The sequence below is a fragment of the Eulemur rufifrons genome, chromosome 24 (assembly GCF_041146395.1).
Source record: "Eulemur rufifrons isolate Redbay chromosome 24, OSU_ERuf_1, whole genome shotgun sequence".
NCBI lineage: Eukaryota > Metazoa > Chordata > Mammalia > Primates > Lemuridae > Eulemur > Eulemur rufifrons.
In genome coordinates this window covers 4672129-4693728 of record NC_091006.1, presented here as the reverse complement: position 1 = coordinate 4693728, position 21600 = coordinate 4672129, and the positions used below count along the sequence as shown (strand labels likewise).

Genomic DNA, 21600 nt, shown 5'->3' with positions numbered 1-21600 from the left:
AGCAAAAAAATCAACGTGGCATTAATATGCCACCAGTCATAAAAGGAATCCATTTTTTTCTGAAACATAAAACCATGTGCTTTGATGTTAAACTCTAATTTTCACTATTTCTTACTGTTACATAAGTCAGTCTTCAAAACAATAAATGTTGAAGTGCTAATTACTTCCTTAAAAAATTACAATGCAGTATTTCCTAATGCTGGACATATGCCCACCTTGTGTCCCAGCCATTTGTTCCTGGAATTCCCTCACTTCCGTCTACCAAATGCTATGAATGAGATTCATGGTAGCCCCGATCTGGAAACCACCCAAATGCACCTCAACAGTGGAGTGGATCAGTACATTATGGTACCTGCACATACTAGATAATATTCAGCAGTAAAAGAAAATGAACTATTGATATACACAACTGCAAGGATGGATCTCAAAAGCGTTATGCTAAATGAAAAAAAGCCACACTCAAAAGATTACAATTGTATGATTCTACATATGACGTTCTAGAACAAGCAAAACCAATCTGGGGTGATAACAGTCAGGGTAGTGGTTACCCGTGGGCGAATTGTGACTGCAGGGGACATACAGGGGACTTCTCTTTCTTGATTTGGATGCTGGTTATGTGGGGTGCTAAGATTGTGAAAATCCATCAAGCCATATACTCATAATAAGTGCACTTTTCTGTGCGTGTGGTTTTCAAAATTGACAGTGCCTTCTAACGAGGGTAGATCCTTGCATGAGAAAGCTATCCAGTTCTGGCTGGGCTCAGTGGCTCATGCCTGTGATCCTAACTCTGGGAGACTGAGGCAAGAGGATTGCTTGAGGGCAAGAGTTTGAGACCAGTCTGAGCAAGAGCAAGATCCGTCTCTACAAAAAAATAGAAAACTTAGCGAGATGTGGTGGTGCACACCTGTAATCCCAGGTATTTGGGAGGTTGAGGCAGGAGGCTCACTTGAGCCCAGGAGTTTGAGGTTGCTGTGAGCTATGATGATGCCACTGCACTCCAGCCTGGGAGACAGAACAAGACCCTGTCTCAAAAAAAAAAAAAAAAAAACAACAAAAAAAACAAAACCCCAATTTATCCAGTTCTAATCCAGCCTTTCTGATGGTGCCATAGAGAAAGGCTCAGTTTGATGCTACTGTGTCCTTAACACCTCTCTCTCTCTCTTGCTCTCTCTTTTTTGGAGACAGAGTCTCACTCTGTTGCCTGGGCTAGAGTGCTGTGGCATCAGCCTAGCTCACAGCAACCTCAAACTCCTGGGCTCAAGCAATCTTCCTGCCTCAGCTTCCCGAATAGCTGGGACTACAGGCATGCACCACCATGGCTGGCTAATTTTTTCTATATATTTTTAGTTGTCCAGCTAATTTCTTTCTATTTTTAGTAGAGACAGGGTCTCACTCTTGCTCAGGCTGGTCTCAAACTCCTGGCCTCAAGCAATCCTCCTGCCTCGGCCTCCCAGAATGCTAGGATTACAGGCGTGAGCCACCGCGCCCTGCCCCTTAATACCTCTCTTGCCTGGCTTAGAGCAGGCCTCAGTAGGTCTCGGTGTCTAACTAGACTTTAATGACATATTTTCATTGTATTTATTTTTAAGACAAGTTGTTTTGTTTCCCATGTTCAGTGATCAAAGGAAAGTTTTCTTAAGTTTTTAAAATTATAAAATAGCTTAACTGTAGAAAAATACAGAGAATATTGTAACAAACATCCACACACTCACCACCCAACTGTGTCAAATCTAAGTATTTTTTCTATATTCATTGCAGATTGTTTTCTTTTTTTTTAAAGAAGCCTACTTTGCAGATGTGTTTGAAACCAGCTGATACCACCCCAGAGATAACTTTGCCACTAAATTCGGGATTCATCATCCTGCACGCCGCCTGTCTTTTTAGATCTCAGGTGTCATGGGTTGGGTTAATCCCACACGCTCGGTGTATGGCTCATTATGCCCCACAGACACCTCTTGTTTTAAATGTAATTGAATACCTTAAATCCCCACATGCCACTATCTTTCAGTGCCCCCTACTGGCAAACATGCCAGTATGTTCATATATATCTTGCCTAGCTTTATTGAAGTATAATTGACAAACAAAAATTGTGTACATTTAAGCCATACAATGTGATGATTGAACATCTGATTGTGAAATGAGGACCACAATGAATTTATTGTGTGTGTTCTTATAAAATAAGTACCGGCCGGGCGCGGTGGCTCGTGCCTGTAATCCTAGCTCTCTGGGAGGCTGAGGCCGGAGAATCGCTTGAGATCAGGAGTTGAGGTCAGCCTGAGCAAGAGCGAGACCCCATCTCTACTAAAAGTAGAAAAAATTAGCCGGGCATGGTGGCACAACCCTGTAGTCCCAGCTACTCGGGAAGCTGAGGCAGGAGGATCACTTGAGCCCAGGAGTTGGATGTTGCAGTGAGCTATGATGACGCCACTGCACTCTAGCCCGGGCAACAGAGTGAGACTCTGAATGAATGAATGAATATGATTAACATTGTTTCCCGTGCATGTATTTCCTAATTTACATATCCATTATTGTGTTAAATACCTCAGGCTATTCTTGCTTTTCTCACTCAGCACTACAATTTTAAGATCCACCCATGCTGCTCTAGGCACATTGAGTTCATGGTTTCGGACAGCTGCTTAGAACACCCCTGCAGAGCATTTCTTCATAGTTTACTGTCTCTTCCAAATGAGGACGCTCAGGCTACTTCCAACCCTCCCCATCCCCGCTACCAGTGTAAATAACGCTGCAGTGAGCCCCGATGTCCGGTGCCTTAGAGACCTGTATGTCTCTCTCTCAGCAGAATTGCTAGGTCATGGATAGGTATGTGCTAGGTTGTTCTCCTGGGGTGAGATGATATCTTGTAGTTTTGATTTGCATTTCCCTGATGACTAATGATGTTGAGCCTTTTTTCACAGATCTGTTGGCCATTTGTGTGTCTTCTTTTGAGAAATGTCTATTCAGATCCTTTGCCCATTTTTTAATTGGCTCATTTGATTTTTTCTTGCTATCTCTTCACTTTGTTGATTGTTTCCGTTGCTTTGTAGAAGCTCTTTAGCTTGATGTGATTTCATTTGTCCAGTTTTCCTTTGGTTGCCTGTGTTTTGGGGATATTACTCAAGAAGTCTTTGCCCAGACCAATGTCCTGAAGCATTTCCCCAATGTTTTCTTTTAGCAGTTTCATGTCTTAGATTTAAGTCTTTAATCCATTTTGATTTGATTTTTGTATATGGCAAGAGATAAACATATAGTTTCATTCCTCTAATATAGATATCCAGTTTTTCCGGCACCATTTATTGAAGAGACTGTCCTTTCCCTACCGTATGTTCTTGGCACCTTTGTCAAAGATAAGTTCACTATAGACATGTAGATTTACTTCTGGGTTCTCTACTCTGTTCCACTGGTCTATGTGTCTGTTTCTATGTCAGTACCATGCAGTTTGGTCACTGTCAAATAGGGGTCATACTAATACATTGCTCATCAGATTGTCGGAGGGCCTGAGCTAATGCAGGTAAGGTGCTCAGCATGGCCGTTGTACAGCCTGCAGCTATACCCTAAGGAGGAATGGCGTGGGAAGTCCTGTGCTCAGCTGAAATGAGGGAGACATGAGAAACAGTCTCGTGCAGTCTCCTGCAAGAGGGAAGCCGGAACAAGACTGTTCATCCCCCTTTGTGTCAGGAGGAATCACAGGGCACTCTGTCAAGGTTTGGGTCAGACCACAGTTAAGTCTCTTCTATGTGGCTTTCGGGGTTACGCGCAAGGTTGTTAGGGTGCCGTGGCAGAACTGCTTGCCACAGTATCACCCCATCGGTCGTTTGCCAATGGCAAACAGGGAAAACAACTTTCTGGAGGAGATAGCTATTGGCCACCAACTTTCCCAGGATTAGACTTGGCTGCCCCTAACAGAGGGAACCTGGCATCAGCAATATGGACACACACTAGGACTCTTGCAAAAAATAGTTAACCTGCATCTAATCAAGCTTTAGAACTAACTTCCAGTTTGTAAGAACTACAGAGGATGGTGGAGGAAGCTAAATGATGCCAGGAGGAAACGAAAGGGCAAATCCGGACTGGGATACATTCTGTAAGACAGCTCATCTGGCCTCTTAAATTCCATCTTCCATGGCCAGGGTGTGTGGGTGGACAGAGAGCGAGCTATTCTAGAATTAAAAAAAATACCAGAGCCCAAATAATCATGCAGAACGTGAACTTTGAATATATCCTGGTACAAAAACAAACTAGCTAAACAACAGTATAAAAGACTTTTGGGTACAAATTGGGAAATTCAAACATGGACTGGATATGTGGTACTAGGGAATTACTGTTAGTTTTTCTTAAGAATGACAATAGTGTGAAGGAACATTATCATTTTTCAGAGATACATCCTTAAGTATTAGGAGCAGTGTCAAGACATTTGGCAAGTGGTGCAGCAAAAAATAATGTGTACACACAAAGTATGACAAAATGTTAGGAATTGTTAAACCTAAGTGAGTGGATATCAGGGCAATCATTGTGCTATTTGTCCACTTTTTCTGTATGCTTAAAAATTTTTATAACAAAATGTTGACATGGGAAGTTATATATATGTTAAGAAATCCCTGCCCTCATGGAAATCTCATTCCAGTAAAGGGCAATGATCGAGGATAAGTAAAAAGTTAGTGGTGGCCGGGCGCAGTGGCCCACGCCTGTAATCCTAGCACTCTGAGAGGCCGAGGCGGGCAGATTGTTTGAGCTCAGGAGTTCAGACCAGCCTGAGCAAGGACGAGACCCACCTCTACTAAAAATAGAAAGAAATTATATGGACAGCTAAAAATATATATAGAAAAATTAGCCGGGCATGGTGGCGCATGCCTGTAGTCCCAGCTACATGGGAGGCTGAGGCAGGAGGATCGCTTGAGCCCAGGAGTTTGAGGTTGCTGTGAGCTAGGCTGACGCCACGGCACTCTAGCCTGGGCAACAGAGGGAGACTCTTGTCTCAAAATTAAAAAAAAAAAAAAAGAATTAAAATTAGTGGTAATGGTGGGCAGGGATAGTCGAAGTTGTAGGTCAGGTGGTCGGGGAGGCCTTGCTGAGTTACAGTTGAGTGAAGGCCTGAGCGTGGTAAGGGACTGAGCGTGTGGAAAGCTGGTGGGAAAACCTTCCAGACCAGGCAAACAGCAAGTGCAAAGGACTTGAGGTTGGAGCCAGCCGGGTGTGTTGAAAAGTCTCATCTGCTCACATAGTTCCTGCCATGATGAAGAGGCCAGCGAGCAAACAGAACTGGTCAATCAGAGAGGAAATTGGGGAGCCACAGCAAATCTTTATCAAATCAAATAAAAATATCTATAAATACTTCTAGATGTATGCAGTATCTCCGGAGAGACATGCAGGAAACTGCTACTGGTGGCAGCTTCCGGGCAGCTGGAGTCAGGAGAGTCCTACACCTTGACTTTTCATTGGACATTCTACTTTTTCATTTGAAATTTTCACTGTGTTGCAATGCATGCCATAAGCTTCTACAGTCCCTCATGGTCCCCATACATGCACGAGTCCCCTGTTTGCAGGCCCTCCTCCTTATGGACAGCCGTCTCAGAAGATCCCTCCCTAAGGCCGTCTTCCTCAACAAAGTAATCATCTCTGCTCACCAGTTTGTCACACAACCATCTGAGAAGTCTTGAGAACACACCAGTTCAGCCACAAGATGGTGCTTCAGCTGGTCCTGCTCTCAGTCCCCTGCTGACAAGTTTGGTGGGTGATATTCTAGACTGTTATTGTGTGGCAGTTCCTTTGGGGACATCGTGAAAGAACAGTTCTTAATCTAGCATTCTTAAAGTGACTTCCAACTATCATCACGATCAACATGAAGTTTGTAATTTCTCCCAGAAGACAGGGAGAAATTACACATTGTGCAGGAGATTGCTTTTTAGGCATTAAGAATTTATTGTTAATTTCTTAGGTGTAATAATGGTAGTGCAATTATGTATGAAAAGATCTGTATCTGTAAGAGACAAAATATAATCTCTAGGATTTGCTTTAAAATTATCTGTGGGTGAGAGTGGTAGTTAGAAATGAAATGGATTAGTCCTTTGTTGATAACTGTTGAAGCTAGGTGGTGGGTACATAGGAGTTGTTAATTATGCTATTTTCATATGTTTCAAAAATTACACATAAGTGAAAAAAACATACAGATGGTAAGGGCAAGAAAACAGATTGATTTTAGCACATACAGAGACTTGAGGCTATTTCATATAATCACCCACTCTACTGACTGGCACAGAGGAGGTGGTCAAAGTTCAATAAAATTAAATTTAATAAGCAAAAACAAAACAGAAAAGATAATCACGCTGAGCCCCCTTTTTGGTTAGGGTACTGATTCCACCCCTAGCTTCTTGCCCAACCATCCAGCTCTTACATACACACTGTCTTACACTTTTCCAACGAGTTTTTATTAGTAGTTAAGTCATGATTCAGGGTCCCCGAGGTGGGGGGAATCACCATGTACCCAAGTCTCCCTTTGCTACCCTGGGAGGAGGACAGAGGTGGGGTGCAGTTCAGATCTTCCCAGGAAATGTGCCTTCTGCCCGGCGGTCATCCCAAGCTGAGACCTGTGGAAAGACAGACAGTGTCACTCCCCTCTCTGTGGGGCAACCGGATGCATTTCTCTTTCTCGCTTTGCCAACCTGCCCAGTCAACAAATAACCACAGGTACCTGCCATGTGTCAACCACTATTCCAGGAGCCAGGAAATCAGCAGTGACTCAGAAAGACAAAAATCACTGTCCTGAACGAGCTGACATACTGGGGAGGACACTATTGGGCAGAAAAATCCCAGGCTCACTGCAGAGGGCTTCAAGAGTGCAGCTGTGCCCTGCTTCAGGAACCCCCGAGTCAACACTATGCCATCTGTCAGAACAGGAGAAAGATGGACTTCTAAGCAGCTGTGAAACAATGAGACTGATCTATATACAGTCAAGTGCAAAAAGGTGGCAAAGGATACAAGCCTCCATGGCACTGTTGATCGCACATGTATGCACAGTATAAGAAATGAAGGGATGCTGGGCGCGGTGGCTCACGCCTGTAATCCTAGCACTTTGAGAGGCCAAAGTGGGAAGATTGCTGGAGGCAAGGAGTTTGAGACCAGCCTGAGCAAGAGTGTGACCTCATCTCTAAAAAAAAACTAGAAAAATTAGCCAGGCATGGTGGCACATGCCTCTAGTCCTAGTTACTTGGAGGCTGAGGCAGGAGAATTGCTTCAACCCAGGAGTTTGAGGTTGCAATGAGTTATGATGACATCACTGCTCTCTAGCCTGGGTGACAGGGCAGGACCCTGTCTCAAAAAAAAAAAAGGGCGGGGTGGGGGGGGGGGGGAAGGCTACATATGAAATTAACACTGCCCCAAATAACAGTCTGCTCTTTGTGGACCTTCTTACAGGCAGTTACAAGTATGTATATTTTTATACACACACATACTCAACATTTACATGCCATATATTAGAAGCAGTAGATAAAAGCATGGACAATGGAGACTGAGTCTGAACCCCCAACCCCATCGCTTCCTAGCTGTGCGACCTCAGGCAAGTTGCTCAAACTTTCTCGGCCTCAGTTTACAGTTCGATAAAATGAGGACACTGACAATAATACCTACTTCACATGGCTGTTTTAGCTATCTGACCTTATGTGATAGTAAGTGCCACCCACGTATATGCCCATTTTATTTACATACACACCCCCAAACACTATAAATACTTTGTACTGTTTCAAAAAAAAAAAATACAAATTGAGTCATACTATATAAATGTCCTACAATTTGCTTTTTCCCAAATGTCTTGAAGAGTTCCTTCTGTATTCTGTCACATAGATCAACACATTCTCCATAAAGGCTTTCAGGATAAATTTATCATAATTTTCTTAACTTGGGTTGTTTCTGAGTGTTCCCCATTACAAACAGCTCTGCAGTGGGCATCCTTGTGCGTGAAGAGTTTTGCAGGATGCCTTGATGTGGAACTGCCAGGTCAAAGGAACATAATTTTTCTCATTTTGAAAGAGCCTGCCAAATCTGACCTCAAAAGTGACTGGACCAATTTTTACAGGCAGTGGCTCATGCCTGTAATCCCAGCACTTTGGGAGGCCAAGGCAGGAGGATCGCTTGAGGTCAGGAGTTTGACAACAACCTGAGCAAGAGTGAGACCCCATCTCTACAAAAAATAGAAAAATTAGCCAGGCAAGGTGGCATGTGCCTGTAGTCCCAGCTACTCAGGAGGCTGAGGCAGGAGGATCTCTTGAGCCCAGGAGTTTGAGGTTACAGTGAGCTATGATCATACCACTGCACTCTGGCCAGGGGCGACAGAGGGAGACTCTGTCTCAAAAAAAAAAAAAAAAAAAAGGCTCCAAGAAACACTCAATTAAAGCAAGTCACAGACAGAATACACAGTATAAACCATTCTTACACTGAAAGTTCCACACGCTTGTGTATGATAAATTTATACAGAGAAAAATGTAATCAGTGAACACCAATTATCTCAGGGGAGGGGACTGGGGAGCACAGAGGGCTTCCGCTTTCTATTTTACTGTACAGTTCACATTTGTTTAGTTTTTGTAAATGAACACTATTACTTTCACAATAGTATCATACTTTGATTACGACACATGATTTTTCATTCTAGTATCTCTGAAATTAGCATGCTTATTCCATTGTCAACGATTTTTTAAAATATTCAAAGATCTCTCAATATGTCTTACTGATTTGATGAAATAGGGTAATGCTAAACATAAATACTTTATTAAAAAAAGAAGGCATAGCCAGGAATATTAAATACTGACAAATGGTCTGATCCCAACAGGGCTAAAAGGACTACCTTACTGTGCCCTTGTTATTTAGAGGAGCCTACTGAAGTAGATAGGGGTGAAATGACATGTCTGGGATTTGCTTTAGAATACTTTAGCAAAGGGGCCGGGCGCGGTGGCTCACGCCTGTAATCCTAGCACTCTGGGTGGCCTGAGGCGGGTGGATTGCTCGAGATCAGGAGTTCGAGACCAGCCTGAGCAAGAGCGAGACCCCGTCTCTACTAAAAATAGAAATTATCTGGCCAACTAAAAAAAAATATATATATAGAAAAAATTAGCCGGGCATGGTGGTGCATGCCTGTAGTCCCAGCTACTCGGGAGGCTGAGGCAGGAGGATTGCTTAAGCCCAGGAGTCTGAGGTTGCTGTGAGCTAGGCTGACACCACGGCACTCACTCTAGCCTGGGCAACAGAGGGAGACTCTGTCTCAAAAAAAAAAAAAGAATATTTTAGCAAAGGAAAGAAGAAAAAGAAAAGGGACACATGAAGAAAATGTGGAAAAATCTTAACTATTCAGTGTGGGTGATGGGTGTATTTGGGGTTGCTGAATTATTCTCTACTTTTATGTATACTTGAAAATGTTCAGAATAAAAAGGGACAAGATTGCACAAGATTGTGAGCTCCACAGGGACAGGGACCAGGCACTGAGTATATATTTGTAGAGTCCATGAGATGACCCTGGTCACCAGGGCGGAGAGCCCTGCCTGGCGGAGAGGTACCGGTGGAAGAAGGATGAAAGGCAATTCTAGGAAGGAGAAAAGGCCTGAATCCATGGACAGTGTGATGCCTTGTTCTCCCTCTGCCCCTCAGAGATGAGCTCCCACCACATGCCCCTCTGCCAAGACCCCACCCCCCAACATCCCCAGGGCCCCCATGGCGCACATACCCAGGATACAGGGCAGAGGGACTTGTACACACGCTGGTACCATTCACACACAGAGACATCACCCCCTTTAGCAGTCATTGCCTTCTCGCAGCGGTGGAAGTCTGTAAAGAAAGGGGTTCACGGTCAGCCCAGACCAATGGCTGGAACACATTTTTGATCAAAACTCAGTGAGAAACACTTTTGACTTCATGCTCAGTTACATATACTCATATATTAATCTGTGCACACACAGGAAACCAAAGTTTACAAGTGTCCTAACAAGGGCTAACACTCTTCACTAAATGGATTCTGCAACCCCCTAGAAAACTGCTGTTCAATTGGAAAATTGTGGCATCAGGACTGATGGGGAAATGGGGAAACACGAGGGGCACGTGTGAGGGTCATAGAAATCCAGAACCAGGGGAAGGGAGGATGGTCTCGATGCTAAGATGCTGAGTCCTAAAGAGGAAGGTAGGAAGAGGATAATCTGGTTTTTAAAAGTACACAGTGAATGCCAGGTGTGGTGGCTCACGCCTGTAACCCTAGCACTCTGGGAGGTTGATGTGGGAGGATCACTTGAGCTCAGGAGTTTGAGACCAGCCTGAGCAAGAGCGAGACCCAGTCTCTACTAAAAATAGCAAAATTAGCCTGGTGTGGTGGAGGGCCTATAATGGCAGCTACTTGGGAGGCTGAGGCAGTAGGATTGCTTGAGCCCAAGCATTTGAGGTTGCAGTGAGCTACAATGACATACCTGCACTCTAGCCCCAAGCAACAGAGTAAGACCCTGTCTCAGAAAAAAAAAAAAAAAGTACACAATTAAAAAAAAATTGCTTCAGGTATTCCACTCCTGGGCACATTCCTTAGAATGCCAAAAGCATGCACATGGACATAAAATTACATTTATAAGAATATTTATAGCAGCACCCTTCTTAAGAACCCCAAAATGGAAATCACACGAGTGTCCATGAATAAATTGTGGAAACCTGCACAGCAATGAAAATGGGCAAACTACCCACCACAGCATAGCTGAATCTGAGAAACTGCTGAATGAAGAAATCCAAACACAAAAGAATACACACAGTATTTATGAAGTTCACACAAAGAGGCAAACCTAAACTCGGTGAGGTAAAAATGTGATCACCCTAAGTCGGTGGGGTCCCATCTCTAGTGGAGACAGTAGGGTGTTGCGTTCAAGACAGGGCACGAAGCAGGCAGGTGAGATCAGAGTGCTGGCAAGATCTATTTTTCTGTTTGAGTTACAGGCTGCATGCAGGGTTCACTTTAGAATTACTTATTGAGCTGTACATGTTTTATGTACTTCCTTTATGTCTGTTACATTGCACACATACATCTTTTTTAAAAAATCATTGTAGGAACCAAAGTTTGCGACCCTGGCCTAGACCTGAACACAGGTGGTGATGAGGGGCATGGGCCCTCCAGAGGTGGGATGTCCAGACTAAAAGGAAGGAGAATGGGCTGGATGGGTCCCCTAGGAGGAGGCAAAGGTGAGAGTCTTAAGGTGTGGGGGCGGGGAGGGTGAGCATCCCCCCATCACTGTGTGCTGCTTACCTAGGTAGTTCTGCCAGCAGTTCCTGGTCTGGTTCTGGTTGGGGAAACGGCTGTCAAAAGGGGCAGTCTTGTAGTTCTTGATTTTGGTCTTGATGTCTTCTGCCATGGTGCTGATTCCTGAAGGCAAAAGGAGTGGGTGTTGGCAGGGGTTCCAGGGAGCCCGAGAATGGGGATGTCAGATCAGCCAGGCCCAATGAGGGAGGCCCAGACACAGCAGAAAGTGCTGGGTGTGAACAAACTACCATGTCCTCCCTCTTAACATACATGCAAAGAAGAGGGGCAGGGACAACCCATACACCTGAGTGTGGGTGTCACAGCAGGGTTGGGGGCAACCTCTTTAGTTGCCTGGTCCCAAAATAATACCAGCCACACTCACTGAGTGCTTACTACATGCCAAGGTGCTGTGCTACATACACACTTTACTCCTACAGCCACTCTAAAACTATTACTATCCCCATTGCACAGACAAGGAAGGGACAGGGTGTCTAAGTGACTTCCCAAGGTCATCCAGCATACAAATGGTGGGCTGCCTGAATCACTGGCATAACCTACATTGCAAAGGTTCTAAATCTTTTTGATGCTACAAACTCCTCAGGGGTCTGATGAATCCCAGAAACCTCTATCAGAATATGTTTAAATGCATTAAAAAACTGCACATGAACACAAAGAAAATTAGTTATATCTAGCTGGGGGTTTATTAAGTAACACAATTTTGAAGTAATCATGAGTGACATGGTACTTTGTGACATTTGCAACTATAATATGATGCAAAGAATATGTGTGATTTTGATTGCTAACAAAGTTACAGTTGTTAATGCTACTGAGATGGTTGAATCAATTTCTAACTGCACGAAATGCTACCTTTCAATTAGAGGTTTGTAAAAATATGGATTTAATTCCCCCACCCCCATTCAAGTATTAATACTACCACTCCTTGAATTCTATCAGCTCTGCAGATCCAGGGTTAAAACCCCCTAATAAAATGTCTCTGAAAAGGTGACACATCGTTTTCGTCAAGGAATCTGGGAGAAAGTGCCTGTATTCCGGAGAATCCAAGGAGTTGTGGGGTTATACAGACGTGCACAGGCCAATGTCAAATTCAAGGGGTCCGAGGTAATGGTGGGGGTCTGGAGCACTGGAATAATCTTGGGGGAGGGGGCAGGGAGAAATGGGGAGAGGAAATGCAAAGCACCAGTTGCTCGGACACAGATGCAGTCCGAAGAGTAGTTATGGGCGAGATTTTGATCCCATATTTGAGGGTGAGGGTGGATCGGAGATGACACTGCGGCCTCTCCACAGTCCAAGAAAGAGGGAGGATGGACTAGGCACCAGGGAGCTAGGCTGTGGCCCAGACAAGCCGCGGGAGGCCACGTCTGTGGACTGGTGACTGAGAACACTGTCCCCCAAACTACTGGGTCCATATTCTGGTCGCGGTGTTGTCTCGGTTAAGTCGATTAGTATCTCCGAGCCTCAGTTTCCTCACTGTCAAAAGGGGATAACCACACGCCCTACCTCACAGGGCTGGTGGGAGGGTTAAATGAGTACAATACACTTATAAGTTGTCTGGCATTAAGGAAGAACTATATAGTTGTCAGCTATTTCCACTAACAGAACAACAGGGGCCCGGGGCCCACGGCCCAGGGCTGCCGGACGCTGCTGGCAGGAAGCCTCACCCCGTTCTCGGGGACGATAGGGTTCCACAGCCCGCTAAGGTAGGGTCCCAGGTTCCAGAGCCCTCCACACTCACCTACAGACACCCCTGATGCACCTCGTAGCTCAATGTGACCCTCGGCAAAGACGCCAGCGTCGGGCAGGAAGCGGAATTAGGGCCGGCCGGAAGCGGGGAGAGGCGGGGCATAGGGAGTCTTCCGCGGGGCTAGAGAGCCCACGGGGAGGAGGTCACCGAAGCTATTCAGGACACGCCCATCAACAGAACTCCGACCTTCTATTGGGCCGAATGCTTGTTCATCATCACTCCCGGCCCAATCGTGTGCAGGCGCGGCACTTCAAATGGCTCTGAGCTGGGGCTCAAGACGCCTGTGGTGACAGCTTCTCGTCTCCTCCGGGTCTTTACCTGAGGAAAGAGTTATAGATCCTGGGACTGGCTGAAGGATGGGCGTGGGGAAAATGTCCCAGCGAAAGTACTTTTATTCATGCAAGAAATATTTATTGAGCTTTTATTCTGTGTCAGGCACTTCTACAAGGGCTGAGAATACATCGCTGCACAAAACACAAAAATCGCCAGTCTCATAATTATTACGGGATCGATTGTTAGGGGATTGAAAACAAACCAATCTCGTCCCGGGTGTCACTCGTCACGATATGAGGAATACTCAGATTCCACCTCCCTGCTCATTACCATCTTTCCCCAAAGCCCGGAAGGCACAAAATAACAAAGTTTTGAGTGGCTGAGTACTCAAAAACCAAAGTCTTGCGTCACAGGGAGGTGGAGTTAGGAGTTCAAGCTTGGGTCTGTGAAGGATCTGGTAGAAATTGTTCCATCTTGGAAAATGACAACGCTATCGTTCAGGTCACAGAATTGTCCTTGACTCCTACCTTTCTCTCACACATCATAGCTGATCTATTAAGAAATCCTGTTGGTTCTGCTTTAAAAATATATCCAGAATCTTCCTCTGCCACATCTGCATCAAGCCACCATCGCTTTCAGCCTGGACTGTTGCAGTACTCCATTCCCAGGCCTACCAGCTTCCCAGCTGCCCTCTATGCCCACTGAGCCAGAGGGACACTTGTAAAGACCCCAGTCAGATCACAGCACATCCCTTCCTTGGCCCAGAACTCTTTCCTGGCTTCTGGTCTGACTCCTATAGTCTATTTTTATCTTTTTCTTTCTTTTGCTGTATTCTATTGGTTAGAAATGACGCTTCTAGTCTAAAGCCAAGGTCCTTACAAATGACTTACACAATTTGGCCCCCTTTATACCTTCATCTCCTATCCCTCTCCTCCTCACTCCCACTGCTCTAGCCACACTGACTTCCTAGCAGTTCCTTAAACACAGAGGCTGGCTCCCACTAAAGGGCTTTGTGCTTGCTGTTCCCTTAGCTGGGAATGCTCTTCCTGTGCATAGCTCCCTCTCTCACCTCCTTCAGGGCTTTGCTCAGATGTCACCTTCTGGGTGAGTCCTTCTCAACCAAATATTTAAAATTCACATCTTGTCAGACTGTATCCCCCTACCCCTACTTTATTTCTCCGTAGCACTTACTTCTCACATACTATATCCATTCTTTTAAATTATGTTTACCTCTTTTTGTCTCCCTCCATAGATGAGAAGCATCATAAAGGAATAATTGTCTGTTTCATTCACCATTGAATCTAAAACAGTGCCTGGCACATAGGAGGTGCTCTGTAAATATTTGTTGAATGAATGAATTTCTTATGTAAATGAAGAGTGCCATCTAGGGACTAGGAGAGGGAGCTGTGAGAAAGAACTGCTTTTCTCCCTCTTCTTAGACTGGCCTCCAAAGCCTCCCACATGCTGTCTTGGGTGGAATGTCCAGGTCTAACAGGGTCAGGAGCTTCTTCTTACAGATTCTGTGTCCATCAACATTGTAACTATTTATGGAATTACCTGTTTACATGCCTACATTCTTCCCCTTCGATGAGATCTTCCTAAAATCCAAATCCCTTCCCAGCTTAAACCCCTCGATGGCTCCCTAGTGCTCTGGGGACAAAGTCTAGGTTCCTCACCATGACCCACAGATCCTTTGTGAACTGGCCCATGTTCCCGCCCCAGCCACACCGATATGTTTGAACAGTGCTGTGTGATCTTCCACCTTCAGCCTTTGCTCTTGCTGTTCCTTCTGCCTGAAGCATTCTTTGCCTGCCTAACTTCTTAAATCAGTTGCCTCCTTCTCCAGGAAGTTTCTATGTCCTCCAGCTTGGAGTGAGGAAACCGAGTAGGTGGTGTTGAGGGGCAAGGATTAGGTTTAATTGCTTCACCATCCATCCCTAGCACTGGGAGGGCACACAGTAAGACCTTTCCGGACTCCAAGTCTTCTCTTCAAGGGGGACACAGTAGATAAACTTTCGTGATTGGGTCTGATTCCTTTAAAAGTCCTGACACAGGGCGGGCGCACCGTAGACCCTATGGGCACTGGGTTAGATTTCTTTGTATGTCCCATCACAGGGGGGCCACACAGTAGGCTCCTTAGGGGTCTGGTCATTGCCCAGCACTGGAGGTGGGTAGCTCGTTACCCCAAAACTAACCACCGAGTTGAGAGGTCCGCAAAGACTATATGGAGGGAGCAAACCCAGAGTAGTGAGGCCTAGGCACCTAAGGGGCCGGGACCAGGAAACTGGCAGCGAGGGAGCGGGGCTTAGGGATCTCAGAGCTCCAGAGAGGAGAGTCCTGTGGCCCTCACTCCTCCCTCACACCTGTGGTCCTTGGGGAGGAGAGGACTAAAATACTGCTAGTCTTCTAGGGACCAAGGGGCGAAGACCCAGGCTGCTGGATTACGTGCGAGGAAAGAGATGAGGGCCCAGACGCCTGGGTCTCGGAGGTGGGAGGCCAACTCCTAAATGTGGGGGTGCACACTTAGGCTCCCTAGAGAGGTCTAGTCAGTGTCCGTGGGAAGGATGCAGACAAGCACGCGCGACGAGGTTTATCCGGATATTTTTATTGTGTCGCTGCTCCCTGTCCGCCTCCCCCGCAGTTCGCATAGGCTAGGCCGGGCACTCGGCCCCCGAAGCGGTACGTGTACTTGCGCCCACCGCTCTTGCGCACGATGTCGCGGCGGTAGTAGTAGCGCAGGCCTCGGCTCAGCTTCTCGTAATTCATGCCAGGCTTCCTCTTGCGCTCGCCCCACAGCCGAGCCACCTAGGGCAGAGGGGGAGGGGCGGGGCTTAGCCATGGTGGGCGGGACCCAGGCGTGGTGCCAGCATCAAGCCGGAGAAAGGTTGGGCGGGGCCTTGAGAATAGGGGCGGGGCTGGGGCGGGGCCAGTGAATGGCGGGACTAGGTTGAACCAGAGGGGACCGGGCGGGGCTTGGCGGGTCAAGGGAGCTGCCCCACCTCTTTGGGGTCGCACAGCTGGAACTCGCGGCTGTTGCCTGTCCAGCGGATGCAGTTGCTACGCTCCCCGTCGTGGAGCAGCTCCAGGAGGAACTGCCACAGCTGAATGGGACCTGCAGGGTGGAGGCAGGTGAATCCCCAGTCTTCCCGGCCCCAGATCAATGACCAGGCTCTGTCACCTCGAAGGCCCAAGGGTCCAGGTCCTCCCAACTCGGGACCCATGAGTCCAGATCCCCTCCTCCTCGGGGACCCATATAGGGAACCAAAGAGTCAGCCTCGGGGACTCAAGACGCGATCCCCCACCTTGGAGATTTAGGAATTTAGCCTCCCCACCTTGGTGACTCGATGAGGGTCTAGACCCTCATCTCTTTCTTCCCACATAATCCAGGAGCCTGGGTCCTTGTCCCCTTGGTCCCTCGGAGACTATCAGTGTCTAGTCCTCTCCTTCCCAAGGACTCAGGCGTGAGGGCCACAGTCCCCTCCTTTCTGGAACGCTTAGATCCCTAAGCCCCTTCCCTCACTGCCAGTTTCCCGGGTCCCGCCCCCTTAGGTGCCTAGGCGTCACGACTGCGGCCTTGCTCCCTCCACAGACTTCGCTGACCTCTCACCTCGCTGGTTAGTTTTGGGGTAACGAGCCAAAGCGGCACGGTCCGACTGCTGGCTCGGTTCGGAGGAGCTGGTGAGAGCTGCACCCTGGCACGCCTTCGCAGAGGTGGTGCAATCCGTATGCAGCCCCGGGTTCCAGGAGGCGGTGCAGTCCGGGCCCGCAGGCCCGCCCCACGAAATGGTGTAGTCCGCGCGCGGTTCCCCGCCCAGGCCATTGCCCCAGTAGGTGGCGCCGTCGGGGCCGACCGAACAGTCCCAGCGGGTGGAGCTCCTGGCCGCATGGGCGCGCGTCCACGAGGTGGCCCCTCCCGCCGAGGTGGCACAGTTCTGGCCCGCCGTCCCTTCAGAACCAGAGGGCGGGGCGGGGCCCGGGCAGGGAGGGGCGGGGTCCAGGGTCTGGCAGACGCGGCTCCAAGGGTCCGAGGCGGCGCACGCCAGGTTTGTCCAGTCTCCGGAGCACGGAAGAGCCTGAGGGGCGGGCTCTGTGAGGAGGAACGGACCCAAGTGAGGGGAGCCCAGGTTCCCCGGCCCCTCGGGAGTTCAGGGCTCTTAGCTCTCAGCCATAGCGCTTGGGGCCTGGGGCTCCGGTATCCAGGCCATGCCACCTTGAGAAAGCAGGTGTCCCTAGTCCCAGCCCCGTTTCGCGGCAAAGATTGGGGAATCTAAACCTCCAGCCCCAGTGCCTGAGGACCCCAGTCCACGCTTCCTACCGCCTCCCCAACACACTCACCCGCCCCCCATGGAGCTTCTGGGTGCAGTAAAGCGGAGTCCCAGTCCAGCTGCGGGAACCCTGCGCGAGAGAGGAGTGTGAGCGATGACCTAGAGACCTCCCTCAATCACCCACCCGGAGTCTATTTGTCAGGGACTGGGAGTTATTACCCCCAGCCCCTGTTCACTCCGGACCCGGGGACCCCTCCTTCAACCTCAGGAGTCCAAGCAGGCGGGCCCTCCCCGCTCAGCCCCAGAAGTCCAGGCACGCCCCACTCCTCCCTTCGACCTGGGAGCACAGCCTCCCCCTCTCTCCCCCAGCACCCGGGGTTCCCAGCCCACCGCAACCTTTCCAGCTAGTCTCTGCCGTTGGCATGTCCCCTTGGAGCCCCAGATCAGGAAAATAGAAGCCAAATTCAGCTCCTTCTGCAGGCAGGAATGAGGAGGTTAGGGCCCGTGGGGGGTTAGCAGAGGTCCCCACCTGGGCACCCTCCCCACACAGATTGTCTCAGCCCAGGCAGCCTACCCAGCCCTGTCAGCTTGTTCTGCCGAGGCACTTCCTTTGGTGATGCTTCGTCCCAGTTCCACAAGTCCATGGATGTGCTTTGGGAATGTTCTGAGTCGGGAAAAGTCCAAATGGCACTGGGTGAAGCTGTGACACTTAGAGACCCCAGAGTCTGGGTCCCAGCCCTTGCTTCCCTGAGACCCAGGAGTCCAGGCCTCTGCTCCTGCCTTCCCCGGGAACCTTGTAGGCGTCTTGGCCTACAGTCCCCTTTCTCTCAGACCAGGCGTGAGGGACCTCAGCCCTCTTCCTCTCTTAAACCCAGGAGTCCAGTCCTCCCCCCCTTCTTGGGAGACTAGCCCCCAGGTCCTTCCTAACTCGGACTCCCAGGCGTCCAGTCCTCAGTTCACGGCTCACCTCTGGTGGGTTCCTCTGCCCCCAGCCGGGGGTCTCAGCCCCATTTCATACCATGCACCCCCTCCCTCGAGGGCCTGGGCAGGGGGGAATTTTCCGAGACGTCAGAGCAGGGGGTCGCAGCCCGGGTCAAGTTGCAGGGGCGGGGGCGGGGCCGAGCAGCGCCCCCGCCTCAGGGACAGGCACTCGCCTCTGGGGCTGCCCTGCTGCAGGGATGACGTAGGCTTGGATGGGGACTTGGGGAACAGCGGGCTGGGCGAGACGGGGGGCGGGGGCTGGGGGTGTTTACGGGGTGATGGGGCGGGGCAGGGGGCTTGGGGAACAGGTTCTCGGTCTCCGGGACTTGATCCTGCGACATGGAGGGTGGTGAGGGAGGAGGATCTGGGGTCAGCTGGGCTGCGCCGGGCTTATCTGTAACAGGAAGAGGGATTTCCGGCCAGATACCCCCATCCCCCTAGCGTCAGCCGACGTCACAATCGGCAGAGTGACTGCGGGGTAGGGGGGGTGGTGTGGGGGTGGGGGAGGCCGACCCGAACCCCCAACTCAGGGCATCCTGGGTCTGCCTCCCAGGGCTGTCAATCATAACAACAATAACATCAACAGTGTAAACAATAACAATAGTAATAACAGCTGACATTAGAGGGATCATTGCGCCAACTGTGCCATAGACCTTCTTTTAATCCTTTTAGGAGGTAGGTACTATTCCCATACGCATTTTATGAAGGGGGAAATTGAGACAGGCTTCCCCCCACTGCTCTTCCTCTCCAGAGCCCATGCCCTTGCATGCTATAATAGTTCGCAACAATTGGGGAAATTTGAGTATAAACTGAATATGAGATACCATATAATTATTTTCTTAGATGTGATAATGGTCTTATGATATGAAAGATGTCTCTATTCGGAAATGAACACATTTAGGGATGAGGTGTTACAATGTCTGTAACTTGCTTAAAATAACTCAGCAAAAAACAAAAAATAATTCATGCATGTAACGTTAATACATACATACAACATTTGGGACATACCTAATGTTTGGACATATACAACTAAAAAATTATTTGTTGTTTACCTGAAATTCAACAAGTAGATGCTAAATCTGGCAACCCTTAACCCAGGTAGCCTGGCTTCAGAGACTAAGCTTGTGTCCATCCTGCTATATTAATAAGTAAATATTTACCATTAAAAATAACTTTTTAATAATGGACATTTTCCAGTATTCACCTAGCTTCTTGATTATTAACCACTTGCCATTCTGGAGGGTGAGAGGAGGGGAGGCACTGCTCTTCTGTCCATTTTACAGAAGGGAAACTGGGCTTCAAGAGGGAGAGTCACTTTATCAAGGTCACATGGAACTAGGGTGGGGCTGATTGGATCCAGTGTTGGTTGAGCCACTCAGCCCTGGGGCATGACTGGCGCCTCCATCCATCCACTCAGCCCTGGGTCCAGAAGGGAGTCCAGGCCTGCTCTCCCTGAAGCTGGCCTCTGTCTCTCCATGTCTCTCTGCCCTGTTCAGGTTGGTGTCCCCAGCTCTGGATCTCTGTTGCACCCGGCCTCATTCTGTGAGGCCTTGTCACCCAGTCTCTTTTAACAAATCTCTGTCCCTTCTCATCTCTGAGTGTTCCTTTCTTCTTGTCTGTCTCCATCTGTCTCTCTCTGTGGGTTTTCTCCGTCTTCCTTCCCACTGCACTGTCTCTGATAGTTCTCATCTCTGCACCTCTGAGTCTCCTTTCTCAGTGTCCCTGTCTGCCTCTTCCTGTCCTCAGGAAGACTTGTGTGTACTTTTAAAACCCTCCTTTCCTGCCTTGCCCCTATGGTTGCAGTGAGCAGAAGGGGATCGGGTAGGAAGGGCTAGTGATGAGGGGAAGGGGGTTTGAGGGCCTGGGGCTGGGTGGTCTAGCCCAGGTGGCAGGGGGTGAAGGGCACTTCCTGCCAGGGAAGGAAGCCTTTACCCCTCTGACCAGACTGGAAAATGTGACGTCAGAGAGGGGGCAGTAAGGAGGGAAGACAGGAACAGAAGAAATATGACACCTCTCCTGGGTGACCTCCTTCCCTGAGGCCTTGGTATTGTCTCCTCTCACTCCCACCCTTTTTGTGCAGCTAAGTCCTTCCCAACTTGCCCCCTCCTAATGCAGGTTCTGATGGCTGTGTCCTGGCAGACCTTCATCCCCTTTCCACACTCAAGCCCTGCACGGTCCCTCCTCTGGCCTGGTCCCTACCCAGCCTCCCTCCAGACCCCCAGCCCACAGTGGCGGTCTCAGTGCTCCCTCGAAAGCACAGATCTGTGATGCCAGTCCCCTGCTTGCTCCAGCCTTCAGGATAAAGCCTAAGCTCTTAGCCTGGCATTCAAGGTTCTGCACCTCTTCCGACAGGCAGAGGCCAGCTTGGAGCTGGGAAGAGAGGGGGAGACACCCACAGATACAGAGAAAAGAGAGACTCAGAGAGATACAGACTTAGAGACATTCAGAGATAGCCATAAAATACATATAGCAACATCGTAAGTCAGCTGGGGTTTGGCAGAGTGAAAAAACTGGAAAACAGTCTGAGAGACCAGACCCAGAGAGTAAGAATTCCAGAAGAAAATGAGTCTCAGAAGTGCTAAGAATGACAGTTCCTTCAGGAAGCCCTTTCTGATCCACAGGTCTGCACCCTGGGCTCCCCCAGCCCTACCCTGATCGCTCTGGGCTGTGTGGCGTCAGACTTTCTTCTGCCACTGGACCAAGAGCTCCGAGGGAGCAGGGCCCGGGACTGTTTCAGTCTCTATTGTGTCGCCAGCATTTGCGAGTTTGCTGAAAGCCTAGAAGGCTGTGAGCTCCTGAAGGGTGGGCCTAGAAGACCCCCTACTTGGTGCCGAGAACACAGGCTGGAGTCAGACCTGGGCCCCAGCTTGGCCTTGCCACGACCCCGGCCTTCTCCTCTGGAATGGGCTGTGCTCATTGCGCACTTGAGAGAGTTGAAGCAGAGGTAACGGGTGCACAGTAGGGGCTCCAGAGTGCTCACCTGCTGTCCAGGTAAACTTTCAAGCCTTCCCACAATTTTCAGGTGGGGGATGCCAACCCCCACTCCCCAGAATGCTTTCAAGCCCAGCCAAGGA

The 21600-nt window shown here is 48.8% G+C and overlaps 2 protein-coding genes across 4 annotated transcripts; both read right to left on the bottom strand.

The window, feature by feature from the left end:
* Positions 1-6400: 6400 nt before the first annotated feature.
* COX6B1 (cytochrome c oxidase subunit 6B1) lies at positions 6401-13080 on the bottom strand. The gene is made up of 4 exons (XM_069457760.1): positions 12999-13080; positions 11252-11368; positions 9704-9804; positions 6401-6581 (listed from the first exon to the last, which is right to left on the bottom strand). The coding sequence occupies exons 2-4, from the start codon at positions 11355-11357 to the stop codon at positions 6528-6530; spliced, it is 261 nt and encodes an 86-aa protein (XP_069313861.1). The 5' UTR covers positions 11358-11368; positions 12999-13080; the 3' UTR covers positions 6401-6527.
* A 2785-nt stretch (positions 13081-15865) lies between these two features.
* Positions 15866-18923, bottom strand: ETV2 (ETS variant transcription factor 2). Of its 3 annotated transcripts, none has more exons than XM_069457925.1 (6): positions 18120-18189; positions 17918-18019; positions 17616-17675; positions 16888-17367; positions 16280-16392; positions 15885-16085 (listed from the first exon to the last, which is right to left on the bottom strand). In XM_069457925.1, the coding sequence occupies exons 1-6, from the start codon at positions 18187-18189 to the stop codon at positions 15885-15887; spliced, it is 1026 nt and encodes a 341-aa protein (XP_069314026.1). The 3 variants fall into 3 exon arrangements, with proteins under 3 accessions (XP_069314028.1, XP_069314026.1, XP_069314027.1); XM_069457926.1 differs by having other exon boundaries at positions 17616-17695; positions 17941-18019; XM_069457927.1 differs by lacking the exons at positions 16888-17367; positions 17616-17675 and adding an exon at positions 18513-18923 and having other exon boundaries at positions 15866-16085; positions 17942-18019; positions 18120-18209.
* Between the last annotated feature and the right edge of the window lie 2677 nt (positions 18924-21600).

Coding starts and splice junctions, on each gene's coding strand:
- COX6B1 (XM_069457760.1), bottom strand. CDS start 11,357: ATGGCAGAAGACATCAAGACCAAAATCAAGAACTACAAGACTGCCCCT. Junction 9,805..11,251: donor CTGCTGGCAGAACTACCTAG/GTAAGCAGCACA, acceptor CTTTCTTTACAG/ACTTCCACCGCTGCGAGAAG. Junction 6,582..9,703: donor CCCTCTGCCCTGTATCCTGG/GTATGTGCGCCA, acceptor GTCTTTCCACAG/GTCTCAGCTTGGGATGACCG.
- ETV2 (XM_069457925.1), bottom strand. CDS start 18,189: ATGGACTTGTGGAACTGGGACGAAGCATCACCAAAGGAAGTGCCTCGG. Junction 17,676..17,917: donor CGGTGGGCTGGGAACCCCGG/GTGCTGGGGGAG, acceptor TCTCTCGCGCAG/GGTTCCCGCAGCTGGACTGG. Junction 17,368..17,615: donor AGAAGCTCCATGGGGGGCGG/GTGAGTGTGTTG, acceptor TCCTCCTCACAG/AGCCCGCCCCTCAGGCTCTT.